The sequence below is a fragment of the Zonotrichia leucophrys genome, chromosome 14, assembly GCF_028769735.1.
Source record: "Zonotrichia leucophrys gambelii isolate GWCS_2022_RI chromosome 14, RI_Zleu_2.0, whole genome shotgun sequence".
NCBI classification, from domain to species: domain Eukaryota; kingdom Metazoa; phylum Chordata; class Aves; order Passeriformes; family Passerellidae; genus Zonotrichia; species Zonotrichia leucophrys.
Window position 1 is genome coordinate 2510953 of NC_088184.1, and position 23062 is coordinate 2534014.

Genomic DNA, 23062 nt, shown 5'->3' on the forward strand with positions numbered 1-23062 from the left:
CTTGTAATTGTGGCATTGTGGCCTTTTTTTCTTGGATGACCCTACAAGGAGCATTTTTATTGGACTGGGTTGAAGTTCCTTAGGAAATCAGCTTTAAAGAGGAAAGGATTTGTCTCTGAACAATTATTGATGGAGTAGAGGAGCAGATCATCTTGTCACAATCATTTCCAGCAGTAATGAATTGCCCTTTTGTGTTGTACCATGATTTTTGTTGAGTCCTTTAAGTCCAGAAAACATGTTCAAACCATCTAGAACATCTTGTTAGAGGTGGTTTTTTTTTAATTGTTGGTTGTTGGATGTGATGAGCAGTAGCAAAGCTCAGCAGATGGTCATTGCTTCCATAGGAATGAGCATTTCATTGGAGACATGGTTGTGTTTTACACTCCTGTTGCTGTGGGAGCTCTTCTTCCCCAGGTGAAGGAGATGAAACCTTCCTGTTCTTTGTGGCTGGAAATTGAGTTTCTTTCATTGAGTTGTTAGAGAGTCTCTTGCTGAGATGCATTCCCTGTGTCTCGTGCAGCTGTCAAAGCCCGTGGAAAGTTAGAAAAAAAATGTTGGGAAGTTCCCATTTATTTTGTATGGTTCTCAGGCTTCCTTTTTGCCCTGTATTAGGAGTTCTGGACTGTGATTCCTCTACCTGGTATTCTGCTCTTTCCCTTAAGAAGTGGCACAGTCCCATTCAGATGAGAGGACTCTGGAGTGTTTTCTTTTCTATGTGTTTCCAAGCTATAATGCCTCCTCACACAATTCTGTAAAAGGAACCCCCTTTTCTTCACTGACTTCAGAGTCCTGTCACTCCAACAAGGATATTCTGGTACCCAGCAGCAGAAATTAAGGGAAAAATCTGGAGTTGTGCATGGCTGATAATCTGCAGAAAGTATTGCTGTTAACCTGCAGTGAAGATACAGCTTGCTGGGGGCTCCTTTCAAAGTGTTTTTCTTTACAGAACCATTAAACCTACCCCAAATTCAGCTTTCCTTATGAAGGGCAGGCACAGTTTAATCAAACATTATTGGGCTCTATGCCTCGGAAAAAGATTCAATTGTTTGGTCAGACTGAATCTATAAAGAGATGAGAGAAAATGTTTGTTTATTTTCGTACCTAGTTACGATATTTACAACATTAATGATTGTTTAGGGGTTTTTTTGGGATGCCTTTTTGAAGATTGAAGATTTTGAATAACTTCAGTCTACCTGTTTTGAAAACTCTGAAGGAAAATACTAATATTGATATGAAATAGAACCTGTGTGCAGGGAGAAACTGATGGAAAAGCTGATCTGGCTGGCAGATCTTCCAGTGTAGTTGCAGGGAGTTTAGATCCAGAGTTCCAAGTGCTGTGTGCAAGAGATGAGTTTTCCTTACCTCTGTGTGTGGATTTAACCCCACTGGAAGTTGGTCCCAGCATGGGATTGGCATCAAAACCTGAACAGACTCAAAACAATCACTAACTGTGCAAAACTAGATCTGGTCTGCTGGATTTTTGCCTATGAGTGCAGAACAGTTTTTTCCTCTAAATGGTATTGGCCTAATTTGTTTGGACAGTGCGTGTTTTCAACTTTATTTCAGTCAAAATAGCACATGGCAGTGTATGCTTCAGTAAGAGTAGGGTCAGATTAAAGAGGAGGAGGAACTCTTACCAGAAGTGAACTTCAGAAACCAGTAAAACAATTTTTTACTTCTACCAAGAGAATAAACTGTTGTCTTGGGGCTTTTTAATGTTGAGCTATAAAAGAAGTGAATTCTGTCGTTGTTTCCAGGCAGGGTGTCTGTCTAATACATGTGCCTTGGACAAGCACATTCACAGTTTTGCTCCCTGAGTTGTGTTTTGGTGTTGGAAATTAATCTTGAGTAAATTAAATATGATAATGAGCTGTGTTTAAGAGCAGGATTTCCACAATGTATGTGGTTACGTTACTTGTGAGGAAACTGTGGTAAGGAAAATTTGTGATGAGAAAAAATGAAGCCAACTATTTATTTAAACAGATCCCCCAGTTGCTCTTGCTGAGTACCAGATTTAGATACGCTTGCTGATTGTGAATTAAGTCAGCTGAAGATGTTCTCATTCCTTTGCAGCTCTGTGTGTTTTAGCAAACTGCTGGTGCTGTTTGTTTCTGTGGTGGCTCTCAATCTGTCTGAATTCTGCCTGAATTGTTTTAACATGACTTGCAGTTAATTTGCTTCTCATGCACGGAGTTGTCCGTGCTCGGCTGCCAAGCTGCCTGGCTCCTAGCAGACCATGCCTCTGGCAAACAGCAGTAGCCAGTCCAAATCATATTCCAAACAGGGCTGCTTCCCATTCCAGGGACTCCTAATAATGCTACACACTCAACCATAGCTGCTCCATCCTCTGATAAATAAAGAGCACCAAAACAGCGTTTTTACTGAGGTGAGACATATGTGTTTTTGTAATAATACAACACAAAAAAGCTGTAAATACAGAGGAACACATAATAGCAAAACTCACTGACTCGTAGTAAAATGAAAGTCTCTGAGGCAGTTTTGTTTTGAAACATGAGCGTGGAAATTGCTGCTCCACAGATGAGTTTGCTGATACGTCAAAGAGATTTAGTGACTTAAAAAGCTCACTTCCCACAGCTCTTACTGCTGGCACCCGAAATTCACTTGTTTCCTGTTTCTAGTACATGAGTTAAGTCTTGTTTGCAGTTGTGCAATGTAATTGAAGATGTTTGCAGTGATAAGCACTTGGCTGGGGCTTATGCAGGTATCAAGGTTCAGTTTGGCTCCAGGGCTGCAAGAAGCAGAGCACTCAGCCTTGGTGGGGACAAACCTCAGCTCAGTTTCCTCTCCCAAAATTCTCTCTGTGCTCTTGCACTGCCTTATCAGCCAGCTGACAAAAATTAAATGTTATGGGATCTCTTCAGAGCAGAATTGTGCCATTATCTTCTACCACAAACATTAAGCTTTGTGTCACTAACCATCAATTATGTTGCTAAGAGTCTTGTCATTCTTCAGTTTTTGTTGTTAGAGTGGTGTTTATTTCCAAGTTCATCTAAAAGGTTTTGGGACTGAAACCAGCAGATTCACCAGTTCCTTTGGAAGCATTGATTAAAAGCAGGATTTAAGTGTTGTTTCAGGTTAGTCAAAATGACAGAAACTCCCAGATACTGACAGATGTAACTGAGATGACATCATTCCAGTTTTCAGACTGCTTTCACATATCTTCCTGCTGCTGTTTGGGGTTTTTAATACCCAGGTAAAAAATGACTCAGATGATGGGAGGGAGAAAAACCTGCCCACTGAAACGTTGGTGAGTAGAAGTTACGAAATGCCTGGTTCCTTCAGTCAGAAGGAAATCTTTGTCACAGTCATTTTCTTAATAGACTCTAATCATGCATGTAGATATGATTTCACAGGAGCCTTTCTGATGAAAAGACCTTTTAGCAGGTCTCAAATCTTGCCCTTACTTAAAAGATAAACTTAATATTTGTGCTTGACAGCGAGCTGTGATTATATTGGGAATCTGTAATTGGAAGGACATACAGAAATGTGTTAAAGCAGGCAGTGCTGAGGTCTGGAATGTAAATGCTGGTGGTCTGTTTCTTTAGAAAAAAGGCAGTGCAGGAAACCTGGAAGATTACATAGAGTTTGATAAACTGTGTCAGCCTTCCTGAGAAATGGATCAGGAGTGGAAGCAGTGAGAGGAGGCAATTCTCCTTTTGCAGCTTCCACAAGTGAAAAACACTTTGTTGAAGGAAAACAGGACACTTCAACCATCAGGCAAAAAAATAAGATTATGTTGGAAAGTTGCACTTTGGAATTTTGAAAATCACTCATTTCCATAGGGACTTAAAATAAAAGAGCACAAACCATGCCCAAATCTACTTTGTAGATTATTCTTCACCTTGATTAAGATTTAAACTAGAAAAGGTCTTTCAATACACACTTTCCCTCCTTATGTCAGAGAATAATTCTGAATTCTTACTGGTACAATTGCTAGTTTACTCTGCAGGGCTGAGAATAAGGAATGGCAGAGTATAATGGCATTTTCCTTTCTTCTTGTGAATTTTTGGAGGAAATACCTGTTGGTTTTTGTTTGGAAGCTGAAGTCCATTTGTATGTGGCATCAGTTTGCTGTAGCTGTGTCCATGGACTGTAAATAGTATGTGCTCGTTTCTTCTCCTCTTTATCCTCCTCCTCCTTGCTATTACAGTAAAGAGTATTTTTATTTACTCCAGAAATTACTGTGACTGTGAAGTGGCACACTAAGCTTGCTTGTGTTTTAACTGTTTGTGTGTAATCCAAGCAATGGCTTTAATTCTAAGGCCAGGAATACTTTGCAGAATTAAGATTTAGATTAATAAGGATTTGAGATGATTTTTGAACTCCTGGTGCTACAAAAACTACCTGTAAGTAGCACCTGGAAGTGTCTGTGCTTACATGTTCTGAAAATTTTCAAATTCCAAAGTGATGGATGTGTTCTTTGGTATCTGTGTACAAATCCTATTTAGGTTTGGGAAATAACAGTGTCCTGTGCTCTAAAAAAGGTTCAACAGTGCCTTTGTTTTAGAGTGAATCATAATGAAAATACAGCATGTTAAATATAGGACCCTCCTTGCCAAAAGAAATGAAATAGATTTTTTTTTTTGAAGAGTGGTAAATAGATTATTTAGCACTCTGCTGCTGTTTTGGATGGAAAGGATTTGTGTTCTCCATGCTGCCCTGGCTGCATGGCTGCTCTGCTTGTCAGGGGACTTTTGGAAACAAAACAAATGCCCTTTGAAGCTTTTGGCAAATTGACTTAATTAAATAACTGCCTTTAGGACGGGAGGATCTTTGTACCCTGCTAATGGACAAGTGTTGGAACACCACCAGCTGAAGATGAGATTTCTCTCTTGGAACAAACAGTGGTGGCTCCCTTAGTCTGATATGGGGCATCTTGGGTTAAAAAGCATTTCTGGATCCTCCTCTGTGCAGCTGCTGTCAGTGAGGAATGTGTGCACAGGCCTGGTTTGTCAAACTGTTCAATTTTAATCCTGTTTAGAGACAACCATCAGATCTTGCCTTGTTTAAGAGCCTGTTCAGGATTGTCTCAATAGCTTCGTGGGTATTGTTAAATCTTCAAGGAGAACATCTTTTATAGGACTGGAAATGTCACAGTAGCTCTTGAAGTCATTGTGGTGTTTCAAAACGAACATGTTAGTCTCTTGATGTTATTTTAAAATTATTTTAACAGTGTAAATTATTTATAGTTACATTTCTCCATAGTTAATATCAGGCTGTGATATTTGTGCTAAGTAGTTGCTTGGAGTAAGCAATATTGATTTTTGTTTCTTTTAATGTATTTAATGTAACCTGTGCTGTGAGTTTGTTTCTTGTTGATTTGATTTTTCTCCTTGGTCTGCAATTGAGAAGTGTAGTTACTTTCAGAGTCACAGCCTCTCCCTTCAGTGTTGCCCCTTTTCCTTTAGGATTCATGTCTGTCAAGGAGAGTATACATTGTAGAGGAAGGACACAGAATATCTCTTTTCTTTATATTTTGGAGCTACTTTTCCTGTTGCTGTTCCTCCTCAGAGCTACTGTTGTCTTTCTGCCACCTCTGTGGAATATCACATTCCTTGGGCTGCCTGATAATGTATCCTTGGCCAGCTTCTGGGAGATAAATGGGGAAAGAACCTCTGAAATAGCGCTGCTGTTTTCTCTTACCAAAACAGCTTATTCCTTATAATACTCAATTTTTGGAGCATGACGTGCTCTCCCTTTCCTTGGCTGTCTCCAGCCAGCCATAGGCACTGCTGAGGTGCTGAGAGGCACAGCTGGCAGTTCTGCTGGGTACAGTCTGCAAGGCTGATATCCACAGGACAGGAAATAAAGGAAGGACTGCTGACTTAGGCTTGAATTTGATATAGAAATCTGCATTTCTAGAATCACAGAATCATGGAATGGTTTGGGTTGGAAGGGACCATAAACTGACCCAGTGCCACCCCTGCCATGGCAGGGACACCTCCCACTGTCCCAGGCTGCTCCCAGCCCTGCCCAGCCTGGCCTTGGGCACTGCCAGGGATCCAGGGTGGGCACCCTGTGCCAGGGCCTGCCCACCCTCCCAAGGAAGAATTAACAAATGGAAATTTCCCTTCTTTCAGTTTGAAGACATTTCCCCTTGCCTGTCACTGCTGTTCCTAAACTTTGTCTCAGCTTCACGGTGATGAGGTGCAGGACAGAGATACTCAGTTGGGAACCTATGTTAGAAAACTGGTTTGGTGTGACCATAAATGTGTTTTAGTGCACACTGAAGCTTCTCCTGGAATTAACTCATAAAAATTTTGGCCTGTGAATATACAGTGGAGTATCTGTTGAGGCATATCTTCACTGAATTTCTGCCTTTCAAAATTTTCTTTTCAAGTATTGTTGAATTATTCTTCATGTCCAAACTAGATTTTCTTGATGAAACAAACCTTTGAAATATCTACAGTTAATTTTGTGGTTCTGGTTAAGTTTCTTTTCTTGTATACTAAGAATAATTTTTGTTTATCTGAAGAAAGCCACTTGCTCTGCTTGGCACTTATAAAAGCTCTTGAAGCAATTGGAATGCATTGATCAATTGTGGCTAATTATTCATTAGAGCTTTGAAGTTGTTGTTTGCAGAGGTGACACTCATTACAAAGTAAACCTTCTCAGCTTTATTTTGCTTCATAAGTACAACAGTGATACTGAGTGCAGGAATTGTAGTAGATTTCTTTGTGTTTGTACTCAGGCTTGTGCAGAATTTTGGAGACATTTTCTTTCCTCAGGCATGTATACAGTGTAAGCATATGATCATTTGATTTTCTTTTCCTGGGAAAAGTTGATTTCCAGTTAAGTGTATTAAGAATCTGTTCTCTCTATATCCAGTCATTTGTAAAGAAGGTTTTCCCATGAAATTTTGTCTTTTGTATTTCAGTAATTGTGGGGAAACATGGGTTCATTTTTTTTTTTTAAAGGCCTTGGAATACTGAAGTTCTTTGGCCTCTGTGAAATGCTTGGAAGAGAATTTCACATCTTATTACAAGTGGTAATAAAACACCTGGCTTCTTTTTAATGGGGTTTTTAAAATTTTATTTCTAGTTTTACCAAATATTAGTAATAAAGGATGAAGTAAATTACAGTTATTCCTGGACATTTGAGTATTTTAATTTGAGTTAATTTACTGCTGAAGAACAAGACAGTAATTGCTTTATGAATCTGTTGTGGTAGGCCTTGGTTATAGCAATTAGCTTCAAGTGATGGGAGACTTGGAGCTTGGCTTCCTCTGACAGTGGTAGCCAGATCATGATTTAATTATCAAATCCAATTCTTGAAATGTTACATTTTAAGGCTTTCTTGTTACTGACTTCAAAGTGAGTATTTTTAACTGAATGTTTTGTCAAACTGCCAAACCTGCAGGTTGGTTTAGGTGAGCTCTCTCACCTCAGCTCAGATAACATCATTGCCACCATTCTTGCACTGGGACTGAATTCACTTTTTTTTTTTGGTAACACCACTGGCTTTCTGCCATAAAATGATTAATCTTTTCCTTGCCTCTCCATCTGTCCCTCTGGCATATACATTCCAAGTGCCATGGTGACTTTCTTTTGGAACACGTTACTATAGGATGAAATAGCAATTAGTAGAGACTTACTTTTTTTTTTTGTCAGTAAACAGATGCAAGATGATGCCAGTGTAGTAAAGAAAGCCTGTCTTTCCCCTTCCCAAATGAGCATGAATTCCTAATGGACCTGTCTGCTGTGCTTCTCCTGGAGCCCTAATCTGTGAGGTGGACCTTGCTTCGTGCTGGAGGCTTGGGCCTCATTCCTGAGGGAGATAAGAGTCCAAAGAGCAAAGTCCTCAGCTGTGCTTGGTGGAAAGCTGCTCTTTGGTGTGGAGTTTGTGAGCAAAGCACTGCTGGCAGCTGGGGCAGCAGCACCAGGGGCTGAGGAGGGGTTAACTCCAGGGGGTGATGCCAGATCTTGGCAGCTCTGTGTGCGCTGCTCACCTGGGGTCTGCTGCTGAGGCGTGCAGATGGCAAGGCACAGGTCCCTGGCTCTGTGTGTTCCCTCCCTGGGAAGCAGCAGTCAGCACTCTGAAAGCAGCCCTGGCCTCTTTCACTGTCACTAACAGCATTAAAAGCACCTGAATTGCCTGTCAGTCTGAATTTCTTAGGTCTTCCATTACCTAGAGAAGATTGACTCCTTCATTCACAGTACTTTGTGGACTTCAGTTTGTAACTGCTGAGCAGCTGAGACACCCAACTGTTTGCTTTCCTTGTCTTGAGAGAGAGAGAATAAACATCCAAAGGAAGAAAGTTAAAACTATTTAAGCCAAGCAAGGTGATGTGCTGCTTGTAAAAACATTGCAGTGGATGGGAAGAGAGAAAAAGGCAGCAAAATGCTGAGCATTGTAACCAACTCATGTGTTGAAAGCCCAGATTTGAGGTAGGTGTGGTAATTTGATGGCAGGGGATTTAAAGGCTTAGTCTAATAACAGAGTATCAAGTGGCTGATTTTGGTGAATGAAGTGGCTGATTTTAGTGAGGCCCATAAAAGAAGGAAGTAAAGGGTGCTTGGGATGGCATATCCAGAAATTCTGAGTCATCCCTGGACAGGGACTGCCTGGAGGCAGCAGCAGGTAGCTGGGGCTGTACCCATTCTCTTCATGCTGATCCCAAAAGATGCTGCTTGGATGTGTAGGTCATAGTGGGAAGTACAGAAACTCCCATTTTGTGCCAGCTTGATCTATTTTCTAAAATAAAAACAAGAGAGAGAGAGAGAAGAAAATTGTCCCCAACATCTCAGTGATGTAACTGGGGATTTTGGGTGAAGCATGAGATGCTGAGTGGCTGTGGCTCTGTGAGGTTGGGGTGTTTGTGCTCAGCTGCTCTCAGCCTAAGCCTGTTGATGAAGTGGAACCTTGAAGTTCCAGCTCAGGCATTCAGAAAACAGCAGCAGAGTTTATTTTACAGTAGCCCTGGAAGGGTGGGAATAGTTACTGTCTCCTCAGCCTTCAGTGTTTTGTATCACACGGGGTTGTGTGAGTGATACAGGAGGAGGAAGTAGGGAGAATGTCCTTCCTTGCAAATCCAGGGATTTAGAAGAAAGCAGTAGTGAGTGGCAGATGTGTTTTACTAGAGCAATTTTCACTGTTGAACAGCCAAGCTCTCACGTATGCAACTCTTCAACACTGCTGTTAGTTTGTGAAGATCTGGCCTCTTATCAAAACAGATCAGATCTAGGATGCCTCTGCTCTCTCTCATCTTTAACTATGACAGGCATGTTCTGTTCTCTGAAATAATTTAAATTATTAATCTGGGACTTTAATTGGTTTTTAGCTTTGATACCATAGACTAAGTCCAGAATAATACAGGGATAGTGGTGGCTCACAAAAGGCTGACTTGGTGACTTCCTCCTGCAGTTATTTTGTCAGGTTCAGAGGTGTGGGAAGAGTTTGGTGAGGAAAAAAAGGTGGTTCTGACCTTCCTGTTTTTCTATTGTCAGAACAGATCAGAGCAGCACACCCAGTGGGCTGGGGCTGTGTGTCCTCACTCTGCCACTGTCAGAGCTGCAGTTCTTTACAGCACCCTCACCACGGGGGTCTTCTAAACTGTTTCCTGTCAAGCTTTCAGCTCCCTCTGTGTCCTCAGATAATCTCTGAGGTGCTGACAGGACAATGCTGGCAACGGTGGTGGCTCCTCAAGAGCCCTGGGGAGTGTCTGCTGCTAATGCAGAGGGTGGTGGCAGAGGTCTCTGCCTTCCTTCATGGAGATGTCAGTCTGCGAGTCTGTTGTGCTTTATTCCTGAATTCAGTGCTCCCACTGAGATTCTCCAACCTGTGCTGCCACTCACTCGGTCCCCCTTTCCCTGCAGTGGGATGGAGGGGAGAATTGGAGGCAGAAAAGGCAAAGATCACAGGCTGAGATAAGAACAATTTACTGGAAGCAGCAATTAGATAAGAAACAGGAACAGCAAGGGGTATTAATAACGAAAGTATATTGTAAAAAATGGTGCAAGAGGATATGAGAGAGGCAGGTGATTCCCATGCAAAATGCTCAGAACAGCGTTACCCCCTCCCTCCTGCTGGCTCACAGGGTTGTCAAGAGGAACCCCTTCTCCCCAGAAGAGACTCCTGGGTTTTGGCAATGGCATGAGGTGCTACAGAATAACCTCAATATCCTGGCCCTGCCCTGTCCTGGCTACTGCAAAAAATTAACCCTGTCCTGGCTGGAACCAGGACATTACCCCGTATTCCATACCATGTACTCATGTCCAATTCCTACACCTTCCAACTAGCTACACACATTTGTATTTATATTTTTATATATATGTACACCTCCCACAAGCACAGATACCATTTCTGTAGTCACTGGCTGTCCCTCCAAGATGTCTGTTGAGTTCATTTAGTCCATGGCTGTGAGTTCTGTCAGTCCTAGATGTTTTCCAGGGCAGGAGGGCTGGTGTGCTGTTGGCCAGTTGCAGACTGCATCAGGAGCTCACATGGCAGCATGATGTGGGAAAGGCATTTTCCCTTTGAACATCCAGCCCAGCACTGCTGGTCAGGGTTCCAGGAGGAGCTGTGCTTCAGGGTCACTCACTTTGGAAGCAGCTTAAACCTATTCATGGACTACCAGGATCTTTTTCAGTTTAGGTGTTCCTTGGATCCTTTGTATCCCTGACTCCAGAGCCCATGGGGTCATCCTCAAGTGTCCCCAGGTACTTTTTATCAGACTTGCCAGGAAGGACCATTCTCCCTGACTGTGAGCTAGGTTTTTACATCCTGTCCTGTCCTGATTGGCCCAGGGGCTGCTGCTTGAACAAGCTCTTGTTTGATCTGTTCAAAGCTTTTTGTTGTTCACCTTCAAGTGTTGTTCCACTTGAAATCATTTTTCTTCTGTGTCAAAAGATGGAGAGAGCTGACAGTCTGTACTCTGGGATGTGCATCCTCCAAAAACCTACAGTGAGGCCCTTTAACCTTACCTTGCCTTATGGCAAAACCAGCCTTCAGGAGGGTTTGGATTATCTTCTCCCCTTTACCAAAACCCTCCTGTGCCCTGTTCTCCCAGTGATGTCACCAATGTGCTGTAAATGTTCTGGAGCCTCACCCTTTCCAGTGCAGTCTGGATCAGTCCATGACAAGTGGTGGAGCTGTGTTTCTCCCCCTGGGGCATGTCCAGCTCCCAGTAATGCTGTGACTTCATTCAGGCCACCCTAGTCCTCTGTCAGTCTGCACTTTGCACTGGACTGACACAGTGTTGTGTAGGGCTATGGAAGGGGGAGCAGGTCTGGCTGAGCTCTCCAGTCCACAGCCCCTGCCATGGATGGGGTCCTGCAGGGCTGGCTGGCCACCAGGACACTGTTGTGGTTGTGATCAGGGCTTGTTGTTCTTCATCCCTCCTCAGTCTCACAGCAGAAGGGTCCTCTAAGAGACCAGACAAGGTATTCAGCTGTCAAATTCTCTCTGTCTCCATAGCAGCTCTTCTTGAAGCCCAATGATTCCCTTTTGGGACCTTGAAATACCCTTTCCTGAGGTGATCCATGCCAAGGATACCTGAGGCTTCTGGGCCAGTCACAATGGAGTGTTCTGCCGTTTATTTGCAGTCAAGCTCACTCCAGCTTCCAGTACAATCAGCTGTTGGGATCCCCCTGCCACCCCAAAGACAGAGATGGATTCTGTCCCTGTGGATCTCAGTGGCATCAGAGGACATTTTGTGCCAGTGTCAACTGAAGCCTTATATTCTTGTGTGTCTGATGTGCTGTGCCATGGACCCACATGGTCCAAGAGATCCAACAGTCCCTTTTCTCCACCTGGCTGGGGAGCAGGGCTCCTCTAGTTCTGATCATGGCACTTTTTTGTTACAAATATGAGCCAGAGGTTTCTTGAAGAGGATGTGAAATAACATCAGCCCTTCATTCTGTCTGAGGATGTGCCCACAGGAAACTGGAGGGGCATTTATCCTTGAAGAACTTCCTGTGGTGGTTGTGCTTCCTCTCAACTCTCATGCTCATGCTGCCAGGGCAGAGGTGGGATTTTCATGCCACTTCTTCATGTCCTGTTTGTGACCATGCAGGAAGAAGCAGAGGTTGCCTTGTGGTGTGTCCCCTCTCAAGCTGGGGGCAGCTTGCTCCCAGTAGCAGAGATTCTGGTCCCTTCTGGTGTCCACGTGGGACTTTCACTTTCTAGTTTGCTCCATCTGATGTGCCCACAGTCTTGGGCAGTGCTTCCACAGGTTGGCAGGGAGGAAAGAAGATGATCTTCATCTTGCCAGAGTTCAGGAGTCCCCAGAAGCCCTGTTCTCATTTCACTGACATCATGGCCACTGAGCTGGCCTGTGGCCATGGTGCACTCCATGCAAACTTCCACCACATGCATTGTGTACTTAACATCCCAGGGAAATTAAAAACTCTGAAAAACTTTTGTAACAGGTCTGAAGGAGGAAATGGGGGTGGAAAGCTGGGGAAAACCAATTTCTCCTGTTCCCCCACAGACTGTGTATGGTTATTAATGGATTCCCAAAGGTAGTGCCGAGGTGAGGGCAGGAGAGCAGCACTGAACACCCATCCCAAATGACCTCATTGCTCTTGATGTTGTCATCCCATAAACTGATACCCCACAGGACAGCAGCAAAGCCACCCTGCTGCCTCTCCTGCTCTGGAGAAGGGCACCATGATGGGCACTGAAGGGAGCAGGTGAGGTACCACCCCCACAGGAGCAGACAAAGCAGCCCTGTGACCGCGGCTCCACACCTAATGCAGCAAATGCTCAGATAAATTTGTTTCCAGCTCGATTCAGCAGATCTGTTGTTATCTCAACCCTTGGAGCTGGGTGTCAGATAAGGCTGTTGTGCTTTAAGAATGGGATTCCCCAATTTGTGCTCCAACTGAGACTGTCCCTGACCCCCTCCCCCTGCGGTGGGCTGGAGAGGGAGAGGCACAAAAGGCAAAGATCACAGGTTCAGATTAGAGCAAGAAACAGCAGTGAGATAAGAAAACACAGGTGAATGATTCACATGTAAAATGCTCAGAAACCCCTTCTCCCTGGAAGAGACTCCCTTTCCCCTGCCCTCAGCTGTGATGGGAAGTGGTACAGAATAACCTCTGTGTCCTGGACGTGCCCCCTCACAGCTACTGCAAAAAATAAATCTGTCCTGGCCAGAAGCAGGGCTGTGTCATAATCTACCTGTCCATCTCTGCTCGGTAATCTTGGGAACTTAATTATCTCTGAGGCCATTAAGAAAAATGGGTCAAATTGACCAGTGATTTCCAGAGTGATTAGAGAAAAATTGATCTGAGGGCGGGGGAGGATGTGCAGTTTCCCTAGGATGCCTGACTAACACTGTAACTGGTTTGTGATCCTGCAATCAATGTCAGGCTGAAGAGGCGACTTAATTGCTGCAGGATTGAGTGAGTGGATGGAATTCTGTGCTGGAGTCCATCCTGTGTGTGATCTCATCTCTTCACAGGAGCCATCACCTGGAGCTGCACTCAGCCATGCTCAGTGACACTTCTGGGGTACACAGGAGGCTGCAATAGTTTGATTCATTTATTGATTTCTGTTCTATACCTCTGCCTTCCTGGACTCTGGTCCCTGAGTTTGGTTAATGGATTCTAGTCAGAGTCTCAGGTTATTTTTGCTTCCAGAGATAATTTTTTCTTTTCATCTTTTGGTGTTGTCTCTGGACAAGCAGAAGAGAATTTGTAATTTTCTTTCTATTATAAGGTTCCATTTTATAAAGACTAGAGCATATGGAAATAACAGTGGTACAAAGACAGAGTATCTCTGATTAGAGGCCTTATGATTTTTCTGAACTAACTCCTGTTGATGAGTAGAAGTGCACACTATTTAAATAAAACATTAATGCAATTTTAATGATTTCAGTGGTAGGCACTTCCATTTTTTTCTAATTTTGGCTCTGAAGCTACAGAGTTTCAGTTCCTACCTGTTGATCTATCTTTGCTAAATAGAAAATATTTGTGTTACCACCTTTTTATTCTCAAAATCAGTACTTTAGAATTACATCAGCCCTTGCCTTAATAACATAAGCAAATTAATAAGCTTAAATAGTAAGCTAAATTAATTAGGCTATTAGATTGCAATTAGCCTGTCTTTGGCCATGCCCATTAGTCCTTTGAACATTACTTGAGGCCTTTCTGGATTCTGTCACTTTTACCTGTCATTCCTGCACTACTACAGCTGTTGGTCCTTGTTGCAGCAGCATTCCCATCACTCCAGACACATAATGATGGCACTTTCCCCTTATCCAATTGTCTTTTCATCCCTCCTGTTGGCATATTGAGAGCTCCCATTTGTTCTTCTTCAAGCATTTTGCAGATTCATGACTTTCAAAGTCTGGCCAAGCTTGTCTCGTTTGCTTCCTTTCTTTCCAGGCTGTTTTCTAGTCAAAAATCCAGCAGATACTGAATTGAATATTAATGATAACTATTTTTATTTTATAGGATTGGATCATAATCAGATTACTTCAGCTAGGCTTATTTTCCACTGAGCCTGTGCTGCTTTGAGTTCTCTGATTCTCATATCAACCTTTCTGTATTTTTTCTGTTGTCAGCTCAGTCCAAATCTCATGGTATTGTTTTGGTTTTAAATACTTGGCCAGAATAACCTTCTTCCATTTTTGTACAGAGTCAGTGCTTCAAAACTTAATGAAAATCAACATTTAACTTGGAGATAAGTTTGTTGCTTTGGGTGTTTGGTTTGGGTATTTTTTGGGGTTTTTTTGACTAATCTGTCTGGACCAGCTAATTAAAAAAAAGATAATGATGGCATTAACTTTAGGTAGGTAGTGGTGGTGTAAGATACAAACCCAGGAGCATTATCAGAGGTGGGTGCTGCTCCTTGGCACATGCCTGCAAATGCAGGTGCTTTCTCTCTCTCAGGAACATTGAGGCTGAGCTCAGTCTGTCCTGCCAGACCTTTTATTAAATTTGGAAACCCTGGAGTGAACAGTGGGCTGGAGCAACAGAGGAGAGCAGAATTTCCCAAGGGAAAAGGGATTGCAAGGAGCATAGCTGCATGCAGGTGTGAGGTTTCTGACAGTGTCTTGGAGGGGAAGCTGAAAAGAGAGTAGGAAATGATGAGCTTGTAACAGGGAATGGGGTTTGTGTTGGTTGTGTGTCCTGGAGGAATGTGGTGGTGGAGTGCCCTGACTGCAGGAGTGAGAGCTGTGGTGGTGGAGGTGAGGGGACAGTTGATAAAAACTTAAAGGAGGAGGGAATGGTGGAGTTTATTTACAGCCTGAACCCTGGGTGTACAAGAGGGAGCATAATTCATGCCCTCGATGCTGGGAGGAAGGAAGCACTGTGGTGTGCCAGTGTTGCTAAAGAAGGGAGGGAAAAAGGAAGCTTTAAAAGCAGAAGGAACAGCACAGTGTGGAGATCCAGTCTGCTCTGAAAGGTGTCTTCAGGAGCAGATTGGTGAACTTGTCACTTGTCACATCACCTCTGAGCTGCACCCTCAGGTGAGGTTTGGAGGTTTGGTCACAAACTTCCTCTAGGAAATCTCTGGAACTCCAGGAACTAGAGGAAATGGAATTGCTGTTCTGTTTGGAAGAGAATAAGAAGTAAAACAGGAGAAGCAGCTCCCACAGCTGCTGCTCAGAGCCCTGCAGTGTGATGGCTCCTGTAGTCCAAGGCAGCTGAACAAAGGATTTAAGTGCTGGGGGTTTTTTCAGCTTGGAAGTTTGTACATTCCTTGGCTTATGAGAGTAGAGTGAAATAGCCCATTTCCTATCCACACTCAGTAATAGATTCCAGTATCTTAGAGAGTTGCCATAGTGATAAAAAAGGGAACAGAATCTACTTGTCTTCCTGGGATAGCAGAATTATTAAATTAAATGCCTCTTTTCCATTAAAGGAGAGTGTCATTATCATATTTCTGAGAACTGTTTTAGAGCAGAAATAATGTGTTTAAGGTGGTGGCCTGCATTAATCATGTTCCTTCTTGAGGCACCCCTAGCCTTAACTTGCACTTGGGATACACCCCTTTATCTCCCCCAGTGCAGCTGGTGGAACAGAGCAACACCTTTCTTGGGAAAGTCTGCTCTACCCCATCAGAATTCATGCAGCTGTGACCACAAAGAGCTGGGCAAAAGAAGCAAGATTTTCCCAAAATTGCAGCACAGAAAGAGAAGTAAAAGACATGAATTACAGAGGATGAGGTGGGATGAAAGGAGTGCATGGGATGGAGCGCAGGGAACTGAGCTGAAAATGGTGGCAGGAAGAGAAAGGAGATGAAATGATGGAGGGAAGCAAAGGCAGCATGTAGGGAACATCCATGAGCTTAGAGCAAAATGGGAGTGAACAACATAGCTTCTCTCTGACAATTTGGGTTTTCAGCTGTTGGTGTCAGGGAGATGCCCTGGATGGAAGGTGGAGTAGCCCTTAATGCACATCCATGCCTGCTGCATGCAGGTGGCAAAAGAAACAGCTCACACTGCATTGCTCTTTGCTTCCCTTCCTTTTAGAAAAGTAAATTTAACAAACTTTAAGCCAAATACAAATCTTTGTGATGGCTCAGAGTTCCCCATGAAAATGACCATTCTTACCAGGCTGTAAACTCAAATGTTCTTGCTGGTTTTTCTTCTTTGGTGACTTTTAATTACCTGGTTATCTTCTTCTGAACTTTTAGGATTTTAGGATCAGAGTTCTGTTTCAGAAATATAAAAGTAAAGGTCTTCTGAGTATCTGCCTTCCCTTACCTGCCTGGGAAAAGTCCTGGAAGCAGAGAGAGGAGTTGGGCTGTTTGAGCCTTCTGAGTCCTTTGCTTGGAGCTGCCAGTTCCCATTTGCAGAATAAACAAGCAGGATAAACTGTTTACAATGTGTAGGCTCAACCTTCTGCATATATTTGCCAGTTGTTTTTTGAGATTTCAATCAGCCATGGTTTAAAGTTCCACAGAAGTCACTGGGCTCAGCGTTCAGATAATTAACCAGGAGCTGCAGTTTGTGCCTGTGTCTTTCAGTGGGTGATACTGAGGGATCTGCCTGATTCTTCCTTTCCTTTCCTTCCCTTCTCCTTCTCCTTCTCCTTCTCCTTCTTTTCCTTCTCCTTCTCCTTCTCCTTCTCCTCTCCTCCTTCTCCTTCTCCTTCTCCTTCTCCTTCTCCTTCTCCTTCTCCTTCTCCTTCTCCTTCTCCTTCTCCTTCTCCTTCTCCTTCTCCTTCTCCTTTCCTTTCCTCTCCTCTCCTCTCCTCTCCTCTCCTTTCCTCTCCTTTCCTTTCCTTTCCTCCCCTTTCCCCTTCCCTCCTGCTTGCTGCCTTCCCACCAGGGAGGGGCTGGCAGTGCTTTGCTTTGCTGGATTCCCTACCTGGCTGTGTTTGGAATCAATTCCAGCTGCTCCTCAGGGCACCAGGAGCAGCTCTGGATCTCAGTGCTGTTTGTCAGCAGCTTGTTCTGCCACTGAGGCTCCTCGCTGACCCCACACTTGGTGGGAAGCTGTTAAAAATGGATAAGAGTTTGTTCAAGCAGGTCTCACATTGTGTTGTGCATTCTTAGTCCCTGGAAATCACAGTCCTGTTAATTTGAATTCTTCGCAGGAAGAACTGAGTTTAAACCCCCCTGAAACCATGAACATCTATCAGTTTTAATAAAGTCATCTTGTGGATGATTCCTTCTTATTTTTGTCTCCATATTTGCTTCAGGGATTGCCACCCAGGAAAGATTTTTCCACATATTCAGATTTTTTTTTTTTTAAGATGAACTTCAGACAAAAAATGAGTCTCAAGTACTTTGTTTCATTGTCAGTGAAGTTTAGGTTAAAAGGCAAGTCTCTTGTTTTACAATGTTATCAAATGTTGCAAGTTTTTGAAAGTTACAGACTGGTGTAATGCTTTAGCTTTAGGTTCTTTTCCCTTATGAAGGCACAGCTTTGGACACTGAAATACAATGTGGCAGAGAGCAGGTTAACCAAAATACAGAGTTTCAAATGGAAGCTACTCTGCTTCCAGCTGGATTTCAAAGAACAGCAAAGCATTTCTTAAAATTTCAATCAAGTATTTATTACTTAATGACCACCTAGAGTAGGAAAAATTATCCTTATCCTATTAAGCACTCAGTTTGGAAGATTTAAAAGGTTGCTTTGTCGTTGTGATCTGTTTAATGACAAGATCTATTGAAAAGGAAATGTTAAAATAAGATGAAACAACCATGTGGTGGTACTTGTTAGGATTGCAGAGCCTTGGTGTTTTGGGGATCTTTGAGTCATTTAGAGTTTTAACAAACTTGAAGCTGTTTTTCATGACCAAAATATTTCTTTTTCTAAAAATCTATTTTTAAACATTCTTCCTTTAATTACAAAGTGTTAATATTTCTGATAATGAGATGAGAACACCTCACCATATCTTTTTGGAGCAAGAACTTAAATTTGAGGTAAATTCGCTCAGCATTCTCACTGCCCAAAGAAAATCTCTCTTCTGCTCTTTGAAAATGCAGCTGTATAAGATTCTGCCAGAAGCCTTTAACACCAATCTTCCAAGCTCAGCACATCCATTGGGCATTCATTGCCTGCACTGAGCCTTTTCCATCTCCTCCCTGGTGTCTGAGGCTGCTCCATCCCTGAGCTGCCAGGCTCTGCTTGCCATGGGCAGAGGTTTGAGCAGCATTTCTGTCTCCCACTTTGGGCTCCCCATGGCTCTCCCAGTGCTGGGGTGACTAAACATCTGCAGGAATTGTAGTGGTGGCTGCCAGAGAAGTCTGTGTATTATTCCATTAAAAAACTCCTCCAAACTTTCAAGCAAGAAGGGCAAAGTCCTTCCAACAACAAAGTTTGTAGTTAGTCAGTCCCCTCATGTCTAATTCCTAACAGCCTCAGAGTTAATGTTCCTATTTCTGGCTTCTGAAAGGTTTCAGTAGTTCTCCTAAGCTTTCTCAGAATCTCACTTTTAGTTTCAGAAATTTTCTTCCCTGTTGATCTGATAGACCCCTACAGCATTAATGAACAGCTGTCATTATCAGATGACACTTTCTCATACCTTGTCTGAAATAGTGGGTTGAGTGGGTAATTTTATTAAATGCTTTGCTATTAATTCTTCAGAGAAAGCTGCCAAAATCTGTGGTGTAATAAATAATAATTAAAATAATTTCTCTGAACATGCAGTCTGCAAAACAAACACAGAAATGCAGAAAATTAAAATCTTGATATTTGTGCAATGTGATAGCAGCTACCACCACTTCTCTTTAAAGGCAGTCTTGGGACTAAACTTTAGATGCTAATTTTTGGTCTTACTTGCTATTTGAATTATTCAGCTTTAACTCTGGGACACAGCACAGATTTGATAACCTCATATATTGCAAAGTAACAGCTTTTGGGATTTTTTTAATGTGTAAAGATAGAACGTCTTGTACAGTGAAGAAAGGCCCAAATCTGGCAACAGTCACTGGGCAGGATGCAGGGAAAGGGAGCATTTCCTAACATAAAACTGCTTGGAGAGTGGCAGGGCCAGCTGTCTGAAACCAGAGGGGACAAAGTACAGGGACAAAGAGGACAAGGCCCAGTCAGATTGTGTTGATTGGACTCTGCCCTGGTGTAATTTGCTGGTTATAACTGGTGGTTCCTCAACAGCTCGTTCAGCTCAATTCCTGTAAGCATAAAAAGCAAGCCCTGAATAATCCCTCATTATGAGGCTGTTGCAGTGATAAGCTGATGAGAGCAGTCCTCCTCCCAGCTTTGGGCACAGTCCCTGGGTCTCTGCTGGTGAGAGAAGAGACCAGGACCACAGAACTCCATTCTGTCCATTTTTGTGTTGAGGAAGGAAAGTTAAAAAGAGTTGAAGGGAGGAGGAAAATAGGATTTACTATTTTAAATAAAGACTTTTCTCAGTGTTTGGGTTCATATTTAGGACCAGGCCATAAAGTCAGTTAGAAATCCTCCCAGTGTGAAGAGGAGTTTGGGTGAACAAATGTGATCTATTGAGGGACTGAGGGAGCTGAGGGGGCTCAGCCTGGAGAGGAGAAGGCTCAGGTGGGACCTTGTGGCTCTCCACAACTCCCTGACAGGAGGGGACAGCTGGTGGGGTCAGGCTCTGCTCCCACAGAACAAGGGACAGGATGAGAGGGAACGGCCTCAAGCTGTGCCAGGGGAGGTCCAGGTTGGACATCAGCAGGAATTTCTTCCCAGAAAGGGTGGTCAGGCATTGTAAGGAGCTGCCCAGGAGCTGGTGGGATCCCCATCCCTGGAGGAGTCCAAGGAAAGCCTGGACATGGCACACAGGGCTCTGGGCTGGACTCTCTTGGAGGTCTTTTCCAACCTCAGTGGTTCTGTGGTTCCAGGGGAGGAGATTTCACCATGGGGGAGACTCGTGCAGGCCAAGTGGCTCTTTGGGTGTACAATGTTCTCTCCAGTCATTCAGGGAGAGTTGTGTCTCTGTTTTCTAGTCTTGGGAAGTTCTTGGGGTGTCATTTATCAAGGCTGTCAGTCGTAGACATCTTTTTGCTCAGACACTTCTCCTCGAGTACCAAAACACAAGTTGATAACCATTTGCTCGATGCCTCTATATATTCCCCTCCCTTCCCATCTGTCTGTGTGCAAAGTCATGCTTTGTGCTCAGAATGCACAAAGTATCACAGAATTTGAAGTTTGTTTGCTCTTCCAAAGTTCCTGTAGTGTTGGAAAAAGTAATTTCTATTCATGTGGATCGAGAAGGATGTGCTTGTATTTTCCTTTGATTTTGTAAGTTGAATTGTAAGACTTCAGCCCCACACAGCAGTATATATTTGTAAGACATCTTTTTAGGATATATTTTAACTTGCTAAAAGTTGTGAAATTGTAAATTTAATACTGAGAATTTAATATTGAGAAACTTAACACTGGAAATTGGTCTCTGCAAACGTAAAGACGGATATTTGACATATGTTTGAATTTTTTTCATCTCCCTTTGGAATCACAAAAATCCTAATCACTTCATTCATTCATTCTTTTCCAGCTGGGAATGACAGGTAACACTACTCCCTTTGGGCAACCTTTCAGTCAAACTGGAGGGCAGCAGATGGGAGCTGCAGGAGTGAATCCTCAGTTGCCGAGCAAGCCGGGCATGGCCAACAGTCTGTCTCCCTTCCCTGCCGACATCAAGAGTACTCCCGTCACCAGTGTGCCAAACATGGTGAGTTGGGCCTGCTGCTTCCTGCAAGCTTTACCTCTTCCTCCTGCTTTCTAAGTTTTTGGGTGATCCAACACTATCAAATCACTTCTCCATGCTCATTTAAGCAGAGTTGTCCCATGGTTTCTCATTTCCACTCTGCAGTGTGTATATAGAACTTCTGTCCATTTTTATGCAGTGGTTATGCTTTCTCAAGGATCACAGTAATAAAAACTGCATTATGCATTATGTTTTGTTTTAAAACAAAATATATTTTTTTATCAAACTAGTTACAAAACAACTCATAAGGCCCCTAGACAAAAAAGGACACAAATGAGCCCTAATTTTAACATCCCTCATAATCTTCCTCCTACTCATTAACCCTCCAGGGCTGCTACCCTACACCTTCACCCCAACCAGCTATCTATAAACTTAGCCCTAGCCTTCCCCCAAGTGAATCCTTTCATTTTGGCTGGTATATTTCATTTTAAACCACATAAAAATGTCTTCTTCAGGTTCTGTGTGTCAATTAGAATGTGTTGGGTCAATTACAATGTGTTTGGTACATCACCACCTTCCTGAAACTAAATAGTCCCTCATATCCTTTGGAACTGATGTAGTAAACACCCCAGATGCTTCTCACTTTATACTGTGCATGACTTGCATGTCACAAACTTGCAAGAACAGTTCTTATTAGGACACCTTACAAGTTTATAGTATGATGTTTACCAGAGTTCTCTTCATAAAGTTAAATTAAATATTCCCGTTTTTCTCAGGATGTTGCGTATTAATCAAATGCTTGTGTTGTTTCTATGGAAACTCCAGCTTGTTGCATTTTATATTCTTATACATGATAGCAGTTACTATAGAAACTTGTAAGACCTGCAAATTGCTTATTTTTTAATTTAAATCCAAAAAAGCTATTTTTTGGCACAACCAGTGCTTGCTCTTCCATCACTGTGTTTGCTACCTGCCTGTCACTAATAAGCTCTGTATGAGAGGCAAGGGGATGCAATAAACTTCCTCTTTTCTCAATTTTAGAGAATTGCTTCCTAATTTTCCTCTCGTTACGCTGTGAAATCTCTCTCTAATATCATCATTTACTGTTGATGATTATGGAAAGGAGCTTGTGACTGGATTAACACCATGTTCAGAACACTACTTGCACTCATGAAGAATATTTGTAAAAGACAATTTGCTGCATGACTACTGTTATTGTGTTAAGTGTTTGTACATCTGTACATCAGGTGTAAAGCAAATGAGTTATTGTCCTGATGCTGCAGGAAGGGGATTGTCCTGCAGGTCTCCCCAAAATGCTGTATTCATCTCAGGGACTGGGTGATCTTAAAGCCTAATTTTGTGCTCATTTAAAAGTCAGGTTTAGGAAAGTCTAAGTCCTAATATACTCACCAGTATAGGATGTAGTGGTCAATTTTCAAGGGGAATAAAAAAGGCATTTGCCATCAAGGCTTGTCAGGTGATGGGAGAGAAACAAAATCAAGAATTGTTTTCTTTCTCCCATCTTGTCCAAGAGAAAGAGGAAAGTAAGGGAAACTTTCCCAGCAGTATCAATTGCAGTTTCAAAATGTCCAAAATACCAACTGAGAGAACAATCAGAACCATTTGTCTTCATTTCTCAGGTGTCAAAAGCTTTGCATGTCCAATATATCTTCTTTTCTCTCACCCCACCACAGAGAGTAACAAGCATTTCAGCCAACAGACATTGGCACTGTGAAGCCCAAAGGTCTCAATTCGTGTGGGGGTTCGAGGCATGGTGGTCCTGACAGGGGTGTAACTTCAAAAACTGAATTTCCATCTAAACATTTTTATTGCAAAGCCGAGAACTTAAAAAGAAATGTCACACTTGTTAGAATTTAACCTTTATTTGGCAACAGTGGGTAAGGCAGTGTAATTATTTGGTAATAGCACATCCATGGCCATATGTTATTCCTTCCACAGGGACTTTGCTTTATTCAGTGAACAATATGAACAGAGCCCCTGGAAAGAGCACA

At 42.8% G+C, this 23062-nt stretch overlaps 1 protein-coding gene across 8 annotated transcripts in view; it reads left to right on the plus strand.

The window, feature by feature from the left end:
- The window catches only part of CREBBP (CREB binding protein), a 97421-nt gene that overhangs the window by 18097 nt on the left and 56262 nt on the right, over positions 1 to 23062 (plus strand). For all 8 annotated transcript variants that reach the window (XM_064725407.1, XM_064725409.1, XM_064725414.1 and 5 more), the window contains one exon: positions 20898 to 21074. In XM_064725407.1, the coding sequence (XP_064581477.1) occupies positions 20898 to 21074 (177 nt within the window). The remainder of the gene's footprint in view (positions 1 to 20897; positions 21075 to 23062) is intronic.